This window comes from Nelumbo nucifera, chromosome 5, assembly GCF_055504915.1.
Source record: "Nelumbo nucifera cultivar China Antique chromosome 5, China Antique-T2T, whole genome shotgun sequence".
Taxonomy (NCBI): domain Eukaryota; kingdom Viridiplantae; phylum Streptophyta; class Magnoliopsida; order Proteales; family Nelumbonaceae; genus Nelumbo; species Nelumbo nucifera.
In genome coordinates, this window is record NC_142653.1 from 7,559,991 (window position 1) to 7,579,852 (window position 19,862).

General features: G+C 37.8%; 2 protein-coding genes across 11 annotated transcripts in view; one reads left to right on the top strand and one right to left on the bottom strand.

Moving 5' to 3' along the window:
- LOC104608162 (nucleic acid binding protein) overlaps positions 1 to 6,648 on the top strand; it is a 31,026-nt gene extending 24,378 nt beyond the window's left edge. For 4 of the 5 annotated variants that reach the window (XM_010274059.3, XM_088887821.1, XM_088887820.1 and 1 more), the window contains one exon: positions 6,288 to 6,648. In XM_010274059.3, coding sequence (XP_010272361.1) covers positions 6,288 to 6,570 — 283 coding nt within the window. In that variant the 3' untranslated portion in view covers positions 6,571 to 6,648. The remainder of the gene's footprint in view (positions 1 to 6,287) is intronic. The other variant, XM_088887819.1, reaches the window with a different exon arrangement.
- On the bottom strand, positions 316 to 18,062 carry LOC104608173 (uncharacterized). Of its 6 annotated transcripts, XM_010274083.3 has the most exons (9): positions 17,515 to 18,056; positions 16,696 to 16,776; positions 10,978 to 11,098; positions 10,783 to 10,877; positions 10,013 to 10,084; positions 7,609 to 7,953; positions 7,315 to 7,423; positions 1,365 to 1,551; positions 316 to 857 (listed from the first exon to the last, which is right to left on the bottom strand). In XM_010274083.3, the coding sequence occupies exons 1-9, from the start codon at positions 17,536 to 17,538 to the stop codon at positions 770 to 772; spliced, it is 1,122 nt and encodes a 373-aa protein (XP_010272385.1). In that variant the 5' UTR covers positions 17,539 to 18,056; the 3' UTR covers positions 316 to 769. The 6 variants fall into 6 exon arrangements, with proteins under 6 accessions (XP_010272385.1, XP_088743952.1, XP_088743951.1 ...); XM_010274076.3 differs by lacking the exons at positions 316 to 857; positions 1,365 to 1,551 and adding an exon at positions 1,593 to 4,013 and having other exon boundaries at positions 17,515 to 18,059; XM_088887826.1 differs by lacking the exons at positions 316 to 857; positions 1,365 to 1,551; positions 10,978 to 11,098 and adding an exon at positions 1,578 to 4,013 and having other exon boundaries at positions 10,356 to 10,877; positions 17,515 to 18,062.
- Between the last annotated feature and the right edge of the window lie 1,800 nt (positions 18,063 to 19,862).

Sequence of the window (19,862 nt, forward strand, 5' to 3'; positions counted from 1 at the left end):
ATCAACGGGTTGGGTTCAGTGTGGATTCGGCTCGATCCAAGCCTAACCCAACCTATCGTACGAATAGTATCTGTATACTCAGGTAGGGTTCTTCCCCAAATGTTTCAATGTATTGCTGTCAACATGACATAATTGGCACGGACCAACCCGAATCGAAAACCCGATTAAAGTTGACCCCACCCTAACCTAATAGGGTCAGGGAAGGGCAGCTTTATCACTTAACAAAATCCACTGACATCTAATCAGAACCATCTAGATTATCTGATAAGCTGCATTATTTTGGACAGTAGAAAGATCATGGACAGGATTCCAGAATTGATCAACCAGGACTCCAGGAGTATGGATTTATATGAACAATTATACATTCAAAGCATGATGTCCCGAATATTTCCTGCTCCTGATGCAACAATTACACATCCCAACGTATTAAACTAATTCAGCCTTAACTTCCAGATTTCTTACATCAATAGTCCATGGAAGAAAAATAATTAACAATAAAAAATTCCAAGTCAATAGAATATTTTGCCTTTAACCAATTTCTCCCATTAAACTCAGTGGCACACATATCTGAGAGATCAAAGATGTGAACGAACAAAACGAGTATGAGAGTTAAAAGTGACATTTTTGTTGTTATCCGAAATCCTGCAAGGCAACAAAAATGGTTGAACTGCATTTTATAAATGGGCGCCAATAAGTACACAGGGACAACAGAAGCAGAAGTCCCGATGGCCAAATAGACTAGTAATCTCAGATGTATTTTGACAAATAATTATTGTTGCTCATCATTGGGCAGGTCTTCACCAAGACTGCGTTGTGCTAGCCTATAATATAAAATACCCATCGTTGCCATGCATGCCCTGCACAAGATCACGAGCTAATAGTGAGCTAAAAATGATAATCAACATTTGCAACTTTTTTCCCTGCTTTTTACTCTCTTGCCCCCTATTTTGTACTCTACATTAAGATGAAAAGAGCTAATTTATGTCCCACATGGTTTTCCTATGCCAACTGCCCAGTCAGTCCAACATTCTTACCACACAGGAATACAAAATATGGATAACGCCCAGGATAAAAGAGTTTTGTAAACAACATGGTCCCAAACATCGTATTGGGAGGATTATGATCCATGAGGCAGGGGAAACCTGCTTTTTGTCACTAATCCTGATGAAAATTCCTGTTCTCTTATATACTTACTTTTCTCCTTTAAACCCTTCGATGAGTGATGTTATCATCTATTTTGCTGCAGTATCAGTCAGATACAACTAACCCACACCTCAATTTAGATTATGATTGTTTCAACCCTTCCCCCACGCAAAGTTGTGAGTTCAAACAGATAAAAAGCAAGGGAAGAAAAGCATCAGTACATGATTGCCATTACGAGGAGAATTTTTCTTGGGTCCATCCTTGAAGGCCTTGGATGACGCAAACGACCTTCTGGAACATCATCACTGTTAGACACATCCTTGCGTGGAGGTGCAGTTACTGGCAGAGTTGGAAGTGCACTAGACCAGAAAGGTAGCAAAGCCCTTAGAAACTTATGATGGACAGGACCTGCAAATATATCATATAAGTTTCTCAGTTGAATATGTTATTTTCAGTTTCAGATGTAGGATAAATGGATAATATATGGGGATCAGCTATGATACTGGAAAAACTTGTAACCAATCAACCAGTATCATAAAAGTGATAACCAATCAGGTGGTATTTATCAAAATTCAACCTTGGGGGGGGGGGGGGGGTAGTTGGTCAAAGCTCTTCCGGTATCATGTCTTTCCAGCAGCACAGATTTTCCCTAATATATGAGATTTTAAGTTTGTTTTATCAATTTGAGTACCTGCCAACTTAAGGAGAGAAAAATTAACCCGAGATACACTCAGTATGGAACTCACCCAGCTTGTCTAGGAACCAGACAATTCTATCCAGGATGGTCAACATTCAGAAAAGTCAACTCAGTTATCCAGCTCAATCAGAATTATGACCACATTGTATTTAACACCCCCTTCCCAAGCATATACTAGTTTGGAACCACAAGCGCTCAACATTATATTATATGGTTAATGAAATTTGGCCATTTTCAGCATCTGGCATGGCATCCAAGATTTGACCTTTCAATCCATACCAACAGGATTGTAACACTCCAAAATGCATACACAAATAAAATTAAGGATTAGCTTCTGTTCAACACTTGCAAGGATTTGGCAACTCCTTAAATAAGAAGTGCATCATCAGGTACTTATGTTCAACTGTAACACCGCCTTTTTTTGACCATCCAAATCATTACTGTGAAGTTTACAAGTTCATTTTACAAGGCAGTTTTGCATAGATCCTCTTAAATGAATCAAGTGTCCTGAGCCCATGACAGACATGTTGGATTCTGATACTCAATGGAGTTAGAGGGACACTTAATGCAACATTTTCCTTTCTCCTTGCTTATTTGATCAAGTGAACAGCTAATGTTCATGATGAACGACTTTTTTCCTATAAAACATTATAAAGTAACAATTATAAACTGTTAGACCTTTTTCTATGATGATACTATGACTGAAAAAAGAAAAAGGATATGGAATATATTATAAAATGGTTAAGGCCAGGAATGTTGTAGGGAACAAAGTGTTGGGAAGTCAAGAAACAATAAATCCAAAAAGTGAGTGTAGCAGAAATATGTCTGTTGAGATGGATGAGTAGGAAACTTAGGAGCAGTTCCAATAGGTGATAAAATGAGGGAAAGTAGACTAAGGCAATATTTGGCATTACATAGGGGGTGTCAATGTACCAGGTTTGGGTTGGACCCTGTCTGAATCAAAATCAATTTGAACAGATTGGACGGACCAATAAGACATATTGAATTGGACCAGTCCAGAGTTAATGGACCAAAGTATTAATTGGATTGGATTGGACCTGGTTCATTTGTAATGGATTTATATTGGACTGAATCAATGTCTGGTCCATTGACATAATAGTATGTTTGTCAATGGACCAGGTTTGGGTTGGACCCAATCTAAATTAAAACCAATTTGAACAGTTTGGACGGTCCAAACATTGAATTGACCAGTCTAGAATGGTCCAAAGTATTCATCAGATTGGATTGGACCTGGTCCATCTATAATGGACTCATACTGGTCCGAATTGGATTGGACCAATATCCGGTCAATTGGTCAGGGGACTGTTAACCTCATTTCTGCAGAAAGAGTTCAAAGCTCCTTTTTTTATTTTAACTTCATGGATCTCTATTTTCATAACTTTCATGTTCAACACTAACCCCATATTTTTTGTTAAATGACACAATCTACCCTTTTAAAAATCAAGAACAATGTTTTTTTTTTGAAAGGTAAGGGAAGATTTTATTAATAAAGAAATACAAGATACAAACAGAAAAACTGGCCACAGAAGGACTAGCCAGGGCACAAAGCCAGATTACAGACTCCAAATGGACTGGAACCTAAACAATTCAGGCACATTCAGGTGCTTAAAGTTAGGAGTAACAGACACCCAAGATATCAGCTTGCTGACCGCCTGCTGCACTAACTCATCAGTGCTCTTTGACTTGTTGCAAAAGACTCTACTGTTTCTTTCTGACCAGATTACCCAAAGAACAGCCGCATGGATTGTCTTTCATACTAAATGTCCTCTTTCCTTCAAGCATGCACTCTTCCAGCTGAACAGGTCTTTGACTGATCTTGGCATGACCCAGCATATTCCAGCAGCCGTGAGAAAATGTTCCCACACTCTAGAGGAGATAGGGCAGTGGATGCTCAGGTGGCCTGTGGATTCAGGAAAGAGTCTGCAAAGCCCACACAAGAGAGATAAGAGCTGTAGACCCTTCCTTTCCAAGCTGATTTTGGAGAGGCACTTGTTCAGCACCATAGTCCACACAAGGAAGTTGGATTTGGAGGGAGAAACAGGGTTCCAAATTTGTTTACAAGGGAAATTAGCAGAACCAGTGCTGCTGAGTTTAGATGTCAGGGACTTAACTGAGAAGCAGCCATCCCCACTCCGTAACAAACCTAAAGATTCTACACACAGAAATATAGAGAGACGTTATGCTACTTCAAATGTATAACACTACTTACTATGGCTTACAAAATACTAATTACTAGAATAGTCCTGAGCACCATCAAAACATAGCACCTAATTTGTGAGGAGATTGAGCTAAATAACGTTCAGAAATTCAGTTAACATATACGTGTTTTGGAAGCCAAGGATGGACATATGCGTTTCTCATGTTTATCGAAAACAAATTCCTTTATATGCGTTTCCACATGGGTATATATGACATTGGACATCTAGGATTTTGAGCCAATCGGCTGAAAATGATCTCATGATGATGGATCCAGAGATGGATCAGCAGAAGGGCAAATCAAGAGGAAAAAAGATCCAGAAGTAGTTGATATAAATCCAGAAAAACAGGCTTCCATTAACCCTCAAAGGACTTCTCTTACCGATGTTACCAAACACTTGATATTTCTTCATAGAGATAAGGAGCAATGGTAAGTGATGTTCACCAAACACCCTTACTGACTTTTTTAAGACAACTTTTTAATTGGACTTATTTATAATTATAAGTGCAATAGGCTTCTTTACCTGACTGCCAAATGCAGCCTAAGATGGTTTAGTCACCTGCAGAGAAGACGAAGGGGCTAGAAGAGTCAGGGACAGACCCAAAGGACATTAGTTGAAGTGGCAAGAAATGATTTAAGGGTTCATAAATTAACAATGAATATGGCATGAACAAAATGGAATGGCAGAACAGGATTCATATAGCTGATCCCATATAGTTGAGACAAGGCTCATATGATGATGATGATGAGTATCTTAAATAGCATATACTTTTCCATGGACATGCCTGTGAGTCCTTGTTTCATCATCTTACAGCGTTAAGAGGGGCAGTAATATCAAGAACCTAGATTGAACAAAAAGTGGTTTGAAACCATTTACCATCACTCAGACCTTAAAAAAATAAAAAAGAAATCTAAATAAATGGGAAAAGGCAACAAAATGGATTTACAGACACCCATGGTTGTGGGTAGATCTAAAAAAGAGCTATTTAATTTCCTAGGTGAGAGGATGAACTCTAGGTCAAACAGTTGGAAAGCCCCTTTCTTCTCTCTCCTACAGGAAAAGCAGTGTTAATAAAGTCTGTGTTGAGTTCCATACCTACCTATGCAATGTCTTGTTTCCTAATCCCAAAAGGGCTATGTCAGGAAATGGCCAAAACTCAAAGGAATTTTCTGTGGGGTAGTTCAAAAGAAAGAAGAAAAGTTAATTGGGTCAGTTGGAAGAATGTGTGTAGAAGTAAATTTAGTAGAGAACTGGGTTTTAGAGATCCACAAGCCTCAAACTTGGCATTACTGGCCAAACTGGCTTGGAGGTTTTACTCGAATAAGCAACGTCTTTGGGGTCAAGTTATTGAGGGTAGGTATCTGAGGAGGAAAACTTTCTGGGCTGCTAAGGTCCCTACAAATAGCTCGTGGGGTTTCAAGAGTCTCATGGCTGGCAGGGATGTTTTGAGAGAGGGCCTGTGTTGGAGTGTGAGTACAGGGGTGGGTTTGGACATTTGGGAAGACCCCTGGATGTTGGGATGGCCAAATTTTAGACCAATGGGTCCAAGAATAAACCCATCTCAAGTTAAATGGGTATGTGACCTGATAGATCCCCAAACAAATGATTGGAATGTCCAAAAAATAGTAGAACTGTTTGATTCGTAAACTGCTTCCCACATATGTGCTACTGCACTGCCAAGAGTTAGGGGTTTTGACAAACTAGTCTGGACCCCAGATCCCAAGGATCAATTTTCAGTTAAGTCAGCTTATCATGCCTCAAACTCTGCAGTTAGAACCAGCCTGTTATCTAAATCCCAATGGAAAACCACCTGGAAACTTGGTATTCCCCCAAAATTAAGGCATTTTGTGTGGAAAGCCTGTTATAATAGCTTGGCAGTTACAGAGGTCCTGGTCAGAAGAGGAATAGGTGTTGAGGCTGGCTATCCTCTATGTGAAGAAGCGGATGAGAGCATTATTCATGCTCTCTTTCTATGTGACCATGCCCAGGCTGCTTGGTTTGGCAGTAGATTAAATCTAACAACCTCCGGTAGTATAGTGTTAACTCTTTCGAGAGTTGGTGCCTTGGTGGTCATGGTGGTTGAGTCAGAATGCCACTGATGGAAATGATGGACTCCAATCAATTTCTTATGCTGTGTGTTTGATGTGGTTTATTTGGAAGGCTAGAAATAATTTCGTGTTCAATGAAATTAAGCCTAATCCATCTTTATCTATTTTATGTGCAAACAGGCTGATGGAGGAAGTGGAGATAGCTTCCCATCCAAAATCAATAGGCTTTTCTCAGATTAATATTACTCCGAATCCTGCTCCTGTGGATCAGATGCCAGCATCTTGTTGCAGAGCTTATTCAGATGGTAGTTTCACTGTTACAGGTTCAAGTGGTTTTGGCCTTTTGTTATTTTCTGGCTCGAACTCTTTTTTTAAAGCAAGGTGTGGCCCCTGCAGGGCTGTATCAGCTGAATTTGCAGAATTTTTCGCTATTTTGGAATGTTGTTTGGCAGTTGACCGTTGAGGGTTTTTAAATGTGTAGCTTGAATCTGACTCTAGCACTGTTGTTAATATTATTAATGAAAGGTCTTTTGAGTGCTCACTGGTGCTGTGGTCGTTATTGCATGATATTTTTGCTCTGTTAGGCCCAGATTCAAAGTTTTTCCATGTTAGTCATGAAAAGGTTCAGGCAGCCCATGTCTTAGCTGCAAAAGGTAAAAGGGGTCTGAGTGCAGAATGGAACGCCCCCCCCCCCCCTGCTTGGCTGGAAAGCTTTATAGCTTCTCCTTTGGTTTCATAGTTTTTCTCTGTTTTCTTGTTCGTTTTTCTTTTCCCATTGTCTGTTTTGCTTATTGTATGTTTTATCCACCCAAAAAAAAAAAAAACACCCATGGTTGCAATAGCTTGGGGTTCAGTTCATGGTCCAAAGTATTGATACACATCTGTGTATCGGCAGAGGTGTATCGGTAGAAAACACCCATAAACAGGTGTATCGGACCGCTAAAGATATGATATGATACGCCCGATACAAGGTGTATCGTATCAAAACTTTGAACCTTGTGCTCAGCATGGTTTTTGACAATCTTTACAAATTTGGCATCACCTTAACCTTATCAAAATGAACCTTGCCCCCAAAAAAACTTACCAAAATTAACAAATAAGAAAGTCAAAAGAAAGGGTAAATAATAATATGTTTCCCAGCCAGCCAACTATGATTAGCATAAACCAGGGTTTGAGTAATCAAGAAATAGCACAATGTTCTACTGACCCCTTCGAGTATATTTCTTTCTGGTTCCATCTTCATCATCAGCATAGTACTGAGTTTCAGAACTTTGATTGTCAACATGGTAAGCACCTTTCCTTGTTGTAGCACCAGGCTGCATCATAAAAGAATCTGTCAAACAACAGTAAGGTATGCATGTGCATGGTGAAAAAAATACATCAAATATATACATTATACGTGCATATTTAATAACATTATATTTCTAATACATGCAAGCATAGAGAAGTTCAGGTTTGTTATCCATTTCAAATGCAAGTTATAATGTAAATGTACACCTACACCAGAAGGACTTGTACATTTCATAAAATTTGGCTCATGATCAGATATGAATTGATTTCCCACTAAACTGGGACCATCTATCTCCACAATATCAGTAGCTGAGAGTTTTGATGAGCCTATTCCAGTCATAGGTGAATATCCTTCAACCAAGTTTCTTTCCTCAACCGCCGCAGATGTCAAGGTTGGGTCCTTTATAGAATCTGAGGCATTTGCATTACTATTCTCTGTGCCTCCAGAAACAGCTATACGCCTAAGTGGATCGGAAGCAATAGCAAGAGGAACATGGGATTTAGTTGCTGTCAATGAAACAGGATGATTTCCAAACAAATTCTTCTCCATACCAGTCTGCATAAAAAAAAAATGTTAGCCAAAACATAGTCTTCATAACAAATAACAACTGTTGGCCATTTTAAATTAAGCAAACTTATGTAAACTTCTTATCATCTGCCATAATTGATGAGCAAACTGAGCCATACATGTTTCACAATTTTAAGTGCTTTTGCCTATCTATTTGGGCCTCACCCAACATAAACTAATATGTGGAGTTGTTACAAAATATTCCAAATTTTCAATTGGAAATTAGAACTTAAATGCATCCCTCTTTATTGATGACAGTAAAAATTTTATTAATTGTGGATAAAAGTATAAGCACAACAAAGTTCCGGACACCATAAAGATTAGGCTAGCATTGTTACCTAATCAGTCCCCTTTCTTTTCTTTTTTTGATCAGTAAACATGTATTTTATTAATTTTCAGATTGTGAACAGTTTATACAACTTGGTGATGGGACTGTTGATCCCTTTAATCATTCTATTCTATCCCTCATTGCAGTGCAGCCCAAAATAGTCATTGTCTCAATGCTCCCTGTTTTGCTAAAACATCAGCTAGCCCATTTGCACTTCTTTGGATCCATTTAAATTCAGCCTCAACCTCCTTTGCAATCTTTTCCACTTCCATAATCACATGTTTAAACGTCCACGGGGTATGGCTGCTGTTTGCTGCCCAGGAAATTACTACTTTTGAGTCCCTGTCCACCTCAACATGTCTGTATCCTAACTGTTTGGCTAACTTTAACTGCCCAGGAAATTACCTAATCAGTCCGCTTTCTTTTTTCACAACTAATCATCCTAAATTGTCCCCAGAAGAATTGAAACATATTTATCCCTTGTTTGGCCATTGTGTCAACCCAGCTATTTGATGATCTTTGAACCCAGGAACAAGTGATAGTCAATCCCCTGGGCAGGTCCTTTTCCAGGTTTAATTAGACCAGGAATATCCTTTTCCAAAAAGGGTATAAGCACTAAGCACTAGTAAGTACATGTTTGATGTTGGAAAATGTCCACAGAACTTCAGAATTGTTTTTAGATCAATAACTTCTTAATATATTGCAATTTTCAAGATATGTCCAACATATTGGCAATGTACTGTCAATATAGTGAAGGAAAAGAAGATTCTATAGTGATTCAATTTCACCCCTTCACCCCCTTGCACAAGAGAGAGAGAGAGAGAGGCAAATCCTCACAACCAAACCCCTGAAACATTAGTTATGGGCAGACCTGTTCACGAGCTGGGTTTCAGGCTTGGCCTATGATCATTTTACACTGCTTTGGGCCCGGGATTCTGGCCAGGCCCATTCAAATTTTGGTAAAAGCTAAGCCCGAGCCCCCCATGAACAGGTATAGTTATGGGGCATTTCATAAATAATTAAATTTGTGTTTATCTAGGCAAGTCCTCTATGATATCCTAACAAGAATTAGAGTTTTGACCTTCAGTGTGAACAAGAGGTATATGGCGCTAGAAATTGTGTACCAACTTACACCGCTTTTTTTTTTCCAAGCACGCAAACATGTCTGTGTACCAATTACCAAAGTAAAAGGCCTAATTTCTTCATTAGCTTGTATCCTTATTATTCCTGCAGAAGAAATGGTTTGTAAAATATGTTAAATTTTAACTCAAGGTTCTTTATTTCCCCCTCCACCACTATTTAGGGGAAAGGAGATTCTTGCCATGTCAAAGAGATTCACCATTTATGCTATTTATATCTGAAACCGGTGGCTTTGTGATCCGGCCCCACTAAATTAATTCGTGAAATAGATCAAAAGAAATTTCTCTAGGTAGATGCTAGGGTGTTTTCATGAGCAATGGTAAATAACCTGAAAGATATACCAGAAAGCATTTCGTATATGAATCTACAAAGTACTAGGTTGCATTTATTGTTTACAGTTGACTGCCATAATACTTGAAAAATACTTTGAAGCCCTATGAGAGAGCCATATTGCACCGAGGACCACCTCTTGAAATTACCCAAGCCAATTTCCTAATATGATGATAGCATACAGCAAGCATCATGTTTTTAATAAAGCACTTATTTATAAATGATCCCAGGGACTATCATGGACCTTACTTGCATAATATCTTCCTTCAGTTTTGAATGCAGACGGGATCCTGAATCTTTGATTCTTTTAGGGGGCCATATCTGCATTGACAAAACACCAATTGGAAATAAACCATATCCAAAAATTATAATTGCTTTGATTAACAATACTGATAAAAAATAACAATAACAACGACAGTGTTACTAGAATAGAGTACCAACCCAGTGAATTAAGTAGAAAATTACACAAATTAGGTAAATTCCTATCTACATACTAAAAAATTAAAATAATGACAATCTCAGATGACCTGATTTATTCATGGAAGAATATAATCACTACTAGAAATAAATCATTTTGTGATTAAAAGATAACCCGTTTAATAGAGTGGGTAGACAATATCTGCTCTCCTCTTTCACAATGATTAAAACACATCCCTTTATCCATCATCCTTCAACCACAAAGAAAGGTCCCCACTGAATGATGATGCCAGCTACCCAGTCCCTTGGGAGGATGGATTGGATATGGACCTAACAACCCGCATTTTTGGCAGTTGATGATTAGCTAACCACGAGTTCGAAAACATTAATCATCACAGATTACAAAGAACATTCAAAACCATTGCTAATGGAATAACACTGAAGGCCAGGAAATATTTGCAATTTTACCGGACTTAGGCACATTGCAAATGGTTACTGCCCTCTGTCCAAGAATAATCAGGAATTCAGACACACAAGCTGAGTCATGCACACAGACACACTCAGACATGATATCATAACAAGCTTCTATAAATGGATTTTACCGAAGTGGAACACATGGGACACACATATCCTGCTGGTGCAGTGTGTGGAGGAAAACTTTTAATATGGGATACCAAGCACTTTGTGTGTATAACATCTGAAAAAGCATAAAAGAAACATAAGCTACAAAGACAGAAAAGTTCAAAATGCAGACTTACAATGAAAAACAATTAAAAATAAGAGCAGTAATAACGTACGCAAGCAACCCAATCGAGTGGTTTGAGGATTATTTCCATCTTCAAGTATGGCATGACATAGGCAGCACGTAGGAGGCCAATCATATTCCCCATCTATTACCCAGTCTGAGTAAGTACGAACCTTAAGGAAAATAAGCAAATAAGTATATGTTTATGCCTTTTTGATGATATAAAACAGACAAGTACACAAACTACAGCAACAAATCATTTGCATGCATGACATATGAATCACTTCAAATTTTTTGGCTAAATCATGCTCAAAAGAAGAAATAACAAAATCCATCTATTAAGTGTATGTCTCACTATACATGACCCCATCCCCTTCCCTGCAGGGAATGGGGATCCCCAAATTTGTCCCACGACTCCCACCACCCCGCCCTGGTCATTCCTACTTGCAAACCTATATTTTTTTTGAAAAAGGTAAAGTAATTTTATTAGAAATAGAAAAAAGATTACAGAGAGGCTCCAATAAAGAGCCAAAACCAGAGGCCAGAATCCCAAACTACATTACAACTCTAACAAGCTTGTAGAACTCAGCTGGGCTCCAAACACCCTGGTCTGGAGACCTTTTGCAGCTGCAGTCCAAGAAACTAGATTACCAAAGGTACAGGAAATTAGATAATCTACATCCTTTGATCTGTTTTGGAGAATTTTTCTGTTTCTTTCTCCCCAGATGGTACTAGTCACTACTGCAGGAACAGACAACCACACACTTTTTGCCAACTTGGACAAGCCTTGAAACTCCCAGCACCATAACAGTTCCAACACAGCATTCAGCATGACCCAAGATAAGCCCAAGCAAGAAAAGAAGTGCCCCCAGATTGCTGCAGAAACAGGGAAATGCAGAAATACATGGTTGTTGTCCTCTTCCACTTGACCACACAGCACACACAACAAATCCTGGATCTGAATCCCTCTTCTCACCAGATTCTTTTTGGATAGACATTTATCCAACACTACAGCCCAAACCAAGGCATTTACCTTAGAAGGGGGAATTGAGTACCAGATTTTATCAGCAGGAATAATCAAGAGGCATCTGTTAGATTCCTGGCAAAAGAATTAACTGAGAACAGCCCATCAGCACTCCAGTTGCAGGCCCAAGAGTCCTCTTCTAACAGACTAAGAGACTGGTTCGACAGCAACTCAAATAGCTCAGCCACTTGGTCAACTTCCCAGTCCTGAAAATGTCTTCTAAAAGAAGGGCACCAGGAGAAGCTATAGCCTCTTACTTGCAAACCTATATTCCCAGACACACACTCACAAACTTTTAATCGGGGCGGGTTTGGGATGGGGTGGACAAAAAACCCACCTTGACCGGAGCGGGGCAGGTCGGAGCTCCAACAGGATAGGTCAAATTATCATCTCTAACCAAGCATTCAATACTTGTTTAATTAGAAGCTTTTAAAAATATTTCAAGTGAAAATCACTAGAACCATCACCAAGAAAATATAATTTAAATAGCAGAGAATTTGTTTAAACCAGATAGGTGACCCAGAGTAGGGAAATCTGTCAAGCTCTGCTAATGTGATGACATATATTTTCTAATTTAAGGACAAAGAAACCAATGAAAAACTTTCTGTATGCATTTGAAAGGAATGTGATAATCTTATCAGGCATTTGAAGGGAATAGAACTTCTCAAAAGCTAATACCCTGTTGTCAAATGTAAACATCAAGGAGGTGAGCTCCTAGTGGAATTTTGGAGGCTAGAGGTCAACATTGCTGTCTTCCCTTAATATACTAGAGTGAGATAGGGGTGCAACTTGGGCAGGTTGGGTTGGATTGATGGTCAACCCAGGCCCGCCCAACCCTGAGATTCAAACCCAAGGCTCGAACTTGGCCCAACCCAAGGTCAAGCATCAGTTTACCAACCCAGGCCCAACCTGAGCTTAACCCAACACAATTAAGGCCGGGTGGATTGGTCAGGTTTGAAAGAATTTTTAAATATGATTTTTTATGAATAAACTTTTGAATATGTTCTGTACAACCATCTCTCTCTTAGAAGTAGAATGGATTGAAAATATGTACAAATGTCATTAATAAAAGCATATATAGAAAAATATTTTTATACAAATAAAATGCATAATGTGCATTTGTCTGGGCATGCTCAGGTTGGGTTGGGCCAGGTTAGGGCTACCCAAGCCCAACTGAGTTCAGGTCAGGCCCAAGTTTTGTGGTCCAAGCCCAGCCTAGGGCATGAAAACTCAGGCCCAACCTGTGCAAAAGCTCAGGTTGGGCCAGGTCAGGTCAGGCCCATCCAAGTTGCAACCTTAGGTTGAAGGCCCAATCTCTTCCCCCTTAGTGGTACTGTGAAGTTGAACCCTATCATACTACCCTCATAGGGAAATAGTGGGAACTCAGAGAAAGTTCGAGTTGGATCTCCATTTTTTTATTTTTTTATTTTATTTTTTTTGGGGGGGGGGGTGTTCAAAAGGTATGTGGTGATTAAAGTGCCTTGTTGTGTGAGACTATTCTATTCCTTTATTCCTCTTTCTGCAACTTCCCCATAAAGGTATTGCTTTCTATTTTTATTTTTTTTTTTATTATCAATAAAACTGGGAATGAGATCTATGTGGTGATTAAAGTGCCTTGTTGTGTGAGACTTCTCTTTTTCATCAATATTTTTTTTCATTATCAATAAAATTGTAATCAGTAACCATTTCCCAGTTATCTATATCTATATCTATACTACTATTAAAGTGGGAATGAGATCTAGATTTTGGGCTTTTCTTGACTAAAATACCCCTATTTTTGAATTTGGTCCTTCTTTAACTATTGAGCACAGAAAATGTAATTTTTTTATCAGCAGGGCAGAAAATGTAATTTAAACTATTACTTTTTACTTCATTCAATTTCCTCTCAGTAAGGTGTTAGCTCCCATTCTCTCCCATTAGGTCCTTTATTTGAGGTATTTCTGTTTCTAACCAATAAATTCTACTAATTAAATCTATATCCAGTAATTTTAACAAATACAAAACCTATGTGTTCAAAACTGGCATGAAAACTAAACCATCCTTTTGTCTGAGTGGTGGGTAAATGGGTCAACCAATGGTCTCATAGTTAAATAATAAAACTTTAAAATATATAAAATTACAAAAAAAAATGTGGAAAATTTGGGCACATCTCTAATATGACATATTTGTCATATTAAACAAGAATAAGTATGATAAATTAGTACTTTTATTAATGATGGAAATGAAATACAAAATTTAAATCTGACCCAAAAATGAAACCATCTTCCTATTCAAATGGTGGGTCAATGGTTCAACCTTTTAAGTTAAATGAGCCAACCCATGATATCATAATTAAATAATAAAACTAAAAAAATAGAAACACAAAAAATATTAAAAATACAGAAATTTTGTAGAAAAACATTTTGGGTACATCTCTGATATTATGTATTCATCAATCATATTAAACAAAAAATGTGCAATAGATAAGAGTTATTTTTATTAATGATGAAAATAGAAAAAAATTAAAATAATACAAAAAGAAAACTGCTTTTCCATTTAATTGGTGGTCAATGGTCCATAGGGGTGCAAATTAGTTAGGCTCAACTTGAGCCTAGACTGACCATCCTAAAATTTAGACCATCTAGCTTGGATTTTCTGTCCTTAGGCTAGGTCTTGGCCCAAAAGTTTGGGCTTTTCTACATTTTGGGTCGAGCCCCAGTTGACTAGATACAGTATAAACATAATTAGTTTATTACATACACACATATGCATGCATACATATACACATACATTATGCCATGTTTTAGAGTGGACTGATTGACCAACTTGAGCCTGAGCTCAACCACAGTGCATCAAATTTTAGTGTGGGTTGGGCCCAGGTTGGACAGATCAGGTTTGACCTTAGGCTCAATGCATAGGGTTGGGCCTAGGTAGAGCTTAAACCCGACCCAGCGTAACCAACTTACACCCTAATAGTCCAACCATTTAGGTAAAATGGGTCAACTAATGATGTCATAATTAATAAAAATTAAAAATAGATAGAAATTTGAAAATTATAAAAATAGAAAAATTTGATGTCAAATGTTATAAATTTATCATACTAAACTTAGACAAGTGTGATAAATAAGAATTATTTCTATAGTTAATTATGAAATGGAATAGAAAATTTAAAATTTCCTAAAAACTGATATCATTCTTTCTTTCAAGTCAAATAGGTCAATACATGATGTCATAATCATATAATATATAGAAAATACAAAAATTTGTCAAAAAAATTGTGCACGTCTCTACAATTATACATTTATCATTTTAAACAAAAATAAATATGATAAGTAAGAAGTATTTTATTAACAATGCAAAAGAAATACAAATTTTAAATCCACCAGCACACCATGCTTTGATTACTTATCTTTTTCAATGGGTTTTGAAAAGGAAACTGAAATTATTATTGTTATCTGAAATATCACGTGCACATTTACTAGTCAATAAAAATGTTGCTAAACAAACTATCCTAGCAAAACATGACACCAACTTAGGAAATTGGTTGTAGGGCTGCAACTTGGGAGGGTTCCAGTTAGCATTTTGTTAAAATTTGAATGAGCCAGCACAGAAGCTCAGGCCCTATGCAATGTAAATTCTTCAAATAAGGTACCCAACTTGCACACCCTTAATAGCTTGTGTGGAAACTAAGTCACTGGATGTGGGATATTAATGATCTATAAGATGCTGGCATGCTGCTTTGGTTAAAGTGACAAACATGCAGGGCACATAATAAATTAATAATGCACATAGAATTTTGCTTCCAAAACATTCTAGTTAGTCTTTTAAATTAAGCAACTGTAAGGCCTGTTTGTATATCCAAGTTGGAGTTATTTAAAGTTGCACCCAAGCCATTATTGGGTTTTAGTGAGCCCCAGAAATACTAGTAGTAAGTCGTCCAAACAGCTAAATCACAGTTGGTCTGAACAGTTCCTAAATTTGTGTTCTATCGTGGAAATATACCTTGGAATCTGTGACAAAAATTAAAGTTGTTCCAACCATAGCTTTTCAAATTAACATCTCTCATTCTCCTGGATCCAAGTAACGAATAAGGGGACTTGACTAGCAATGGTGGGGTTTTCTAGGAAAGCTATATATCAGGAATTGATCATCATCGTCATCATCACCTAATAAGCCTTGTCCCAACTATATGGGGATGGCTACATGAATCCTGTTTTGACATTCAGTTATTTTCAGTGCCATATCCATCATTAAAATATGGGTGCTTAAATCATTTCTTATTATTTCCCCTAGACCCTTTCTGGTCTGCCCCTAGCTCTTCTAGCCCCTTCAACTTGTAATTTGTAAACAACTACTTTTTAGAACAGGTGCATATCAGGGATTTGATGTACTACTTTAATGTTTGCTTTGGTTCTCTTTGCATCCTCTTACCAGCGGAGTCCAAGTTTTCTCTATATTGTTTCTTTCTTCCTTTCAATAAATTTTCAGTTATCTTACTATTTAAAAATAAAAAAATGAAGGTAATAAGGTTATCTTATTGTTGGAAGATATCTTGCTACTCAAAAACAATCTGACTATGCTTTTTTTTTCTCTTTTTTTGTCTTGGAAGTCATCACACTTGTTCCAGAAAAGTAATAAATTGAAGGTAGAGCAAACTGGAAAAGGAAACATATGCAATGCAGCTAACGTTTCTAGATGTTTCACAACCCAAGTGTCCTACAAAGAAAAACAGTAGAAATAAAGAGATAACCAGGAAGAAATTTTTACCACACATATTTGATGCTCGGGAAAACAAATGCATTCCCCACAAACAGGAACCTTATGCACGAAGCAGTAAAGCTTGGTCGCCTGAATACAGAATATAAACAAATTATATACTTATTATATGTAAGTTCAAGATGAATGCGGCGCAACTAGCAAAAGCTTATATACTCGACACAGCATGTGGCTTAAAGCTTACTGCATTAAGCAGAGTCAACCCCCGGGGAAAAAAGAAGAGGAAGAGGAAACAAACAAAACGTTGACAAAATTAGGGCATTTAAATAATTCAATCAGCTGGTTCTATATTTTGGCGTGACGTCTATTTCCACGACCAAGCAAACTACCTAACTACTAAAATGACAAATACGGTTTTACTGCCATTACAATCGTGCTGCATAGAGCATAATGCAGTGTTATTGTGGTCTGCCAAGCAATACATTTATCTCTCTTCCATGTTTTACGATTTTTTCCTTTTTCAGGGTGGGTTATTAATTTGCTGCGACATGCCCAGAGAACACCGATCCGAATATTAGTGTTGTTAAGTAGGTTATTAATATGCAGTGTTCTTCCAGACGCTCTAATTAACTTTGGAACTCACAATACCAGAAATTTGCCTTTTCGTACTAAATTAGACTGCCTATAAATCTATGGAGGAATATGAATACAGGAAAGAGACTATGACAATGAATCCAACAATATGGTTGGGCGTGAAAAGAAAAAAAAAATGAACGTAATATAAAAATCGAAGATTTCTGTGAATTAATTCGATGTTTAAAAAGTAGGAGGTAAACTAAGGCATCGAATGGAGAATAGAAGAAAGTGCACCTTGCGGCATTTGCAGACCACCATCGCATCGGCAGGTCAAGTCGCACAACCGAAGAAATTGAAAACTGACGATTGAAAAAACAAGTATTTCTGTTTTAAGAATGTTGGAGACAGATATGGTGGAAGATCGATCATATACGTCTGAAGCGAGAAGAAATCCGCAAGGAGAAGATCGAGTCACGATAGTATGGTTGTTTTGGCATAATGGGACAATAAACTGGATCAGTTCCGTTTCCGGTTTTTGTGGACTTCGGAGACCGGAGACACTTCAAGGAGAGAATCGGGATCCTCGGATATCACTCCCTCGTATCATTCTCCAGTATTAAACCGGGAGAAGAAGACACATCAGTCTTCTTGTTGAGTGGACTGACGTGTCTTCGTGGCTCCTCTCTCAGTTAACTCAACGGAATAACTGACGTGTCTTTGTCTCCCGCGTACAAGTAATCCAGCCTCCAGCGCCTAATCCCTCATGTATCGGCTGGGCCATGGCTGATTAGTGTTTTAGCTGCAAAAGCCTCCGATGGCCGCTGGTTCGGATCACCATTGTGCAAAATGGGGGAGGATTCGAACTGGGCGTTTTTTATTTAGTTGTTGTGTTTTTGTGTCCGGTTGAACTGGTTATCTCATGTAGGCCTATTTTGTATTTTTGGACTAGTGCCATTTTGACCCCCGAATTTAAAAATACGATAATACAATACTTAAATTTTTAAAATATGATAATTCAGTATTTGTTGTTAACTAGTTGTTAATTTACCTTTAAATGGCATTAGAAAAAGATACAAATGTCCTTCAAGTGTCATTTAATTTTCTTTATCAACCATCTAAACATTAACAAAAAATTATCAGTCTCATATCCTTGCCTCTTCTATTCAAGAAAGTTGGGATCACTAGAATGTCGAATCAAACGTGACCCCCAACTTTCTTGAATGGAAAAGGCAAAAATTTGGGACTGTTAATTTTCTGTCAACGTTTAGATGGTCGGTAAAGAAAATTAAATAACACTTGAAGGGCATTTGTGTATTTTTCAAATGCCACTTAACAACTGGCTAGTTAACGACAGGTACTGGATTATCACGTTTTAAAAGTTTGGGTACTAAATTGTCGCATTTTAAAATTCGGAGACCAAAGTGGCACTAGGCCCAAAGTATAGGGTACTAATCAGGAATTTTTCCTAAATATTATAAATATTGGCCTGAGACGAAGTGATTGATTGTGATTAATGGATTCATGCATCCAATAAATCCATGGGTGCATAGAACGCAGACACAAAAACGAGGGCAATATTGCTAAGCCCATCAACCAACATGTGAACGTTCGACATTAGCCCGTTTAAAAGGCTTGAGCTGAAGATTGGGTTAAACACCTAAAATTGGTTCAGTTGCTTTGAGGTGTTGTGGATAAGTGCCCATTTGGGAGGGCTTTCATGCAGGACACAACAACTTTCGCCGTTGCAATGGAAATTGGATTTGGTCCTCACAAAACCGTCTTCATTCTGTTATCACAGCCCTTGCAATCGTAGATTGTGAATATCTCCTTGTGAATAAAAAGATATAAGTACGGAGATGTTCCCAATGCATGGTTGTAAAAGGCTGCAAACACGGTGTGAGAACCAAAAATTGCTAGGTAGATCCCACATGAAAAGCTGTGAAGCCATGTTTGGTATAAAACCCAAAAAGGCCAAAAATACACTTACATTAGATGAGAAATCAACTATCCAGTGATTCAGTGAAGCTATTTTTGGTAGCTTCTCCAAAATGGTTCAATAAATGTTAAAGCTGTTGAAGCACATAGCCCAAGGTTTTTAAAACTGAATCGAACAATGAATCGTTCAAGGTCTGGTTCTTGGGTCGAACGGTCTAACCGTTCAAACCAAATGGATGACCTATTTTGACAAAAAAGAATAAAATTAAAAATTAAAAAATGACCGAAAACTATTGTTTGGATCGATGGTTCGACTGTCTGATCCGGTCCGGTTTTGAAAACATTGATATAACCCTTCAAATGACATATTAGCAACCAATTTGGGCTCTCTAGATTTTTCTACTAAACATAATTTATAAGTTGTTCATGTAGAGAATAGCTTGGCTATTTGGGAACAAAAAACTAGCATGGGTTGTTTTGAAGCTTCATGTGCATGATATCTTAACATGTGTCTGGGGTAAAAGAGTAATTGCAATCAATATTATTTTAGTTAAAGAAGATAGACAAAGAACTAAATGTGAATACATATCATATGCAAGAAGCCCCAAATAACCGAGACCAGATTCAATCCTTGTTCGGATGATGGTTGAGTTGGCCAAGGATGCTATATGGCTATCTCCGCGACCGCTCTCCTCTCAAGCCACGTC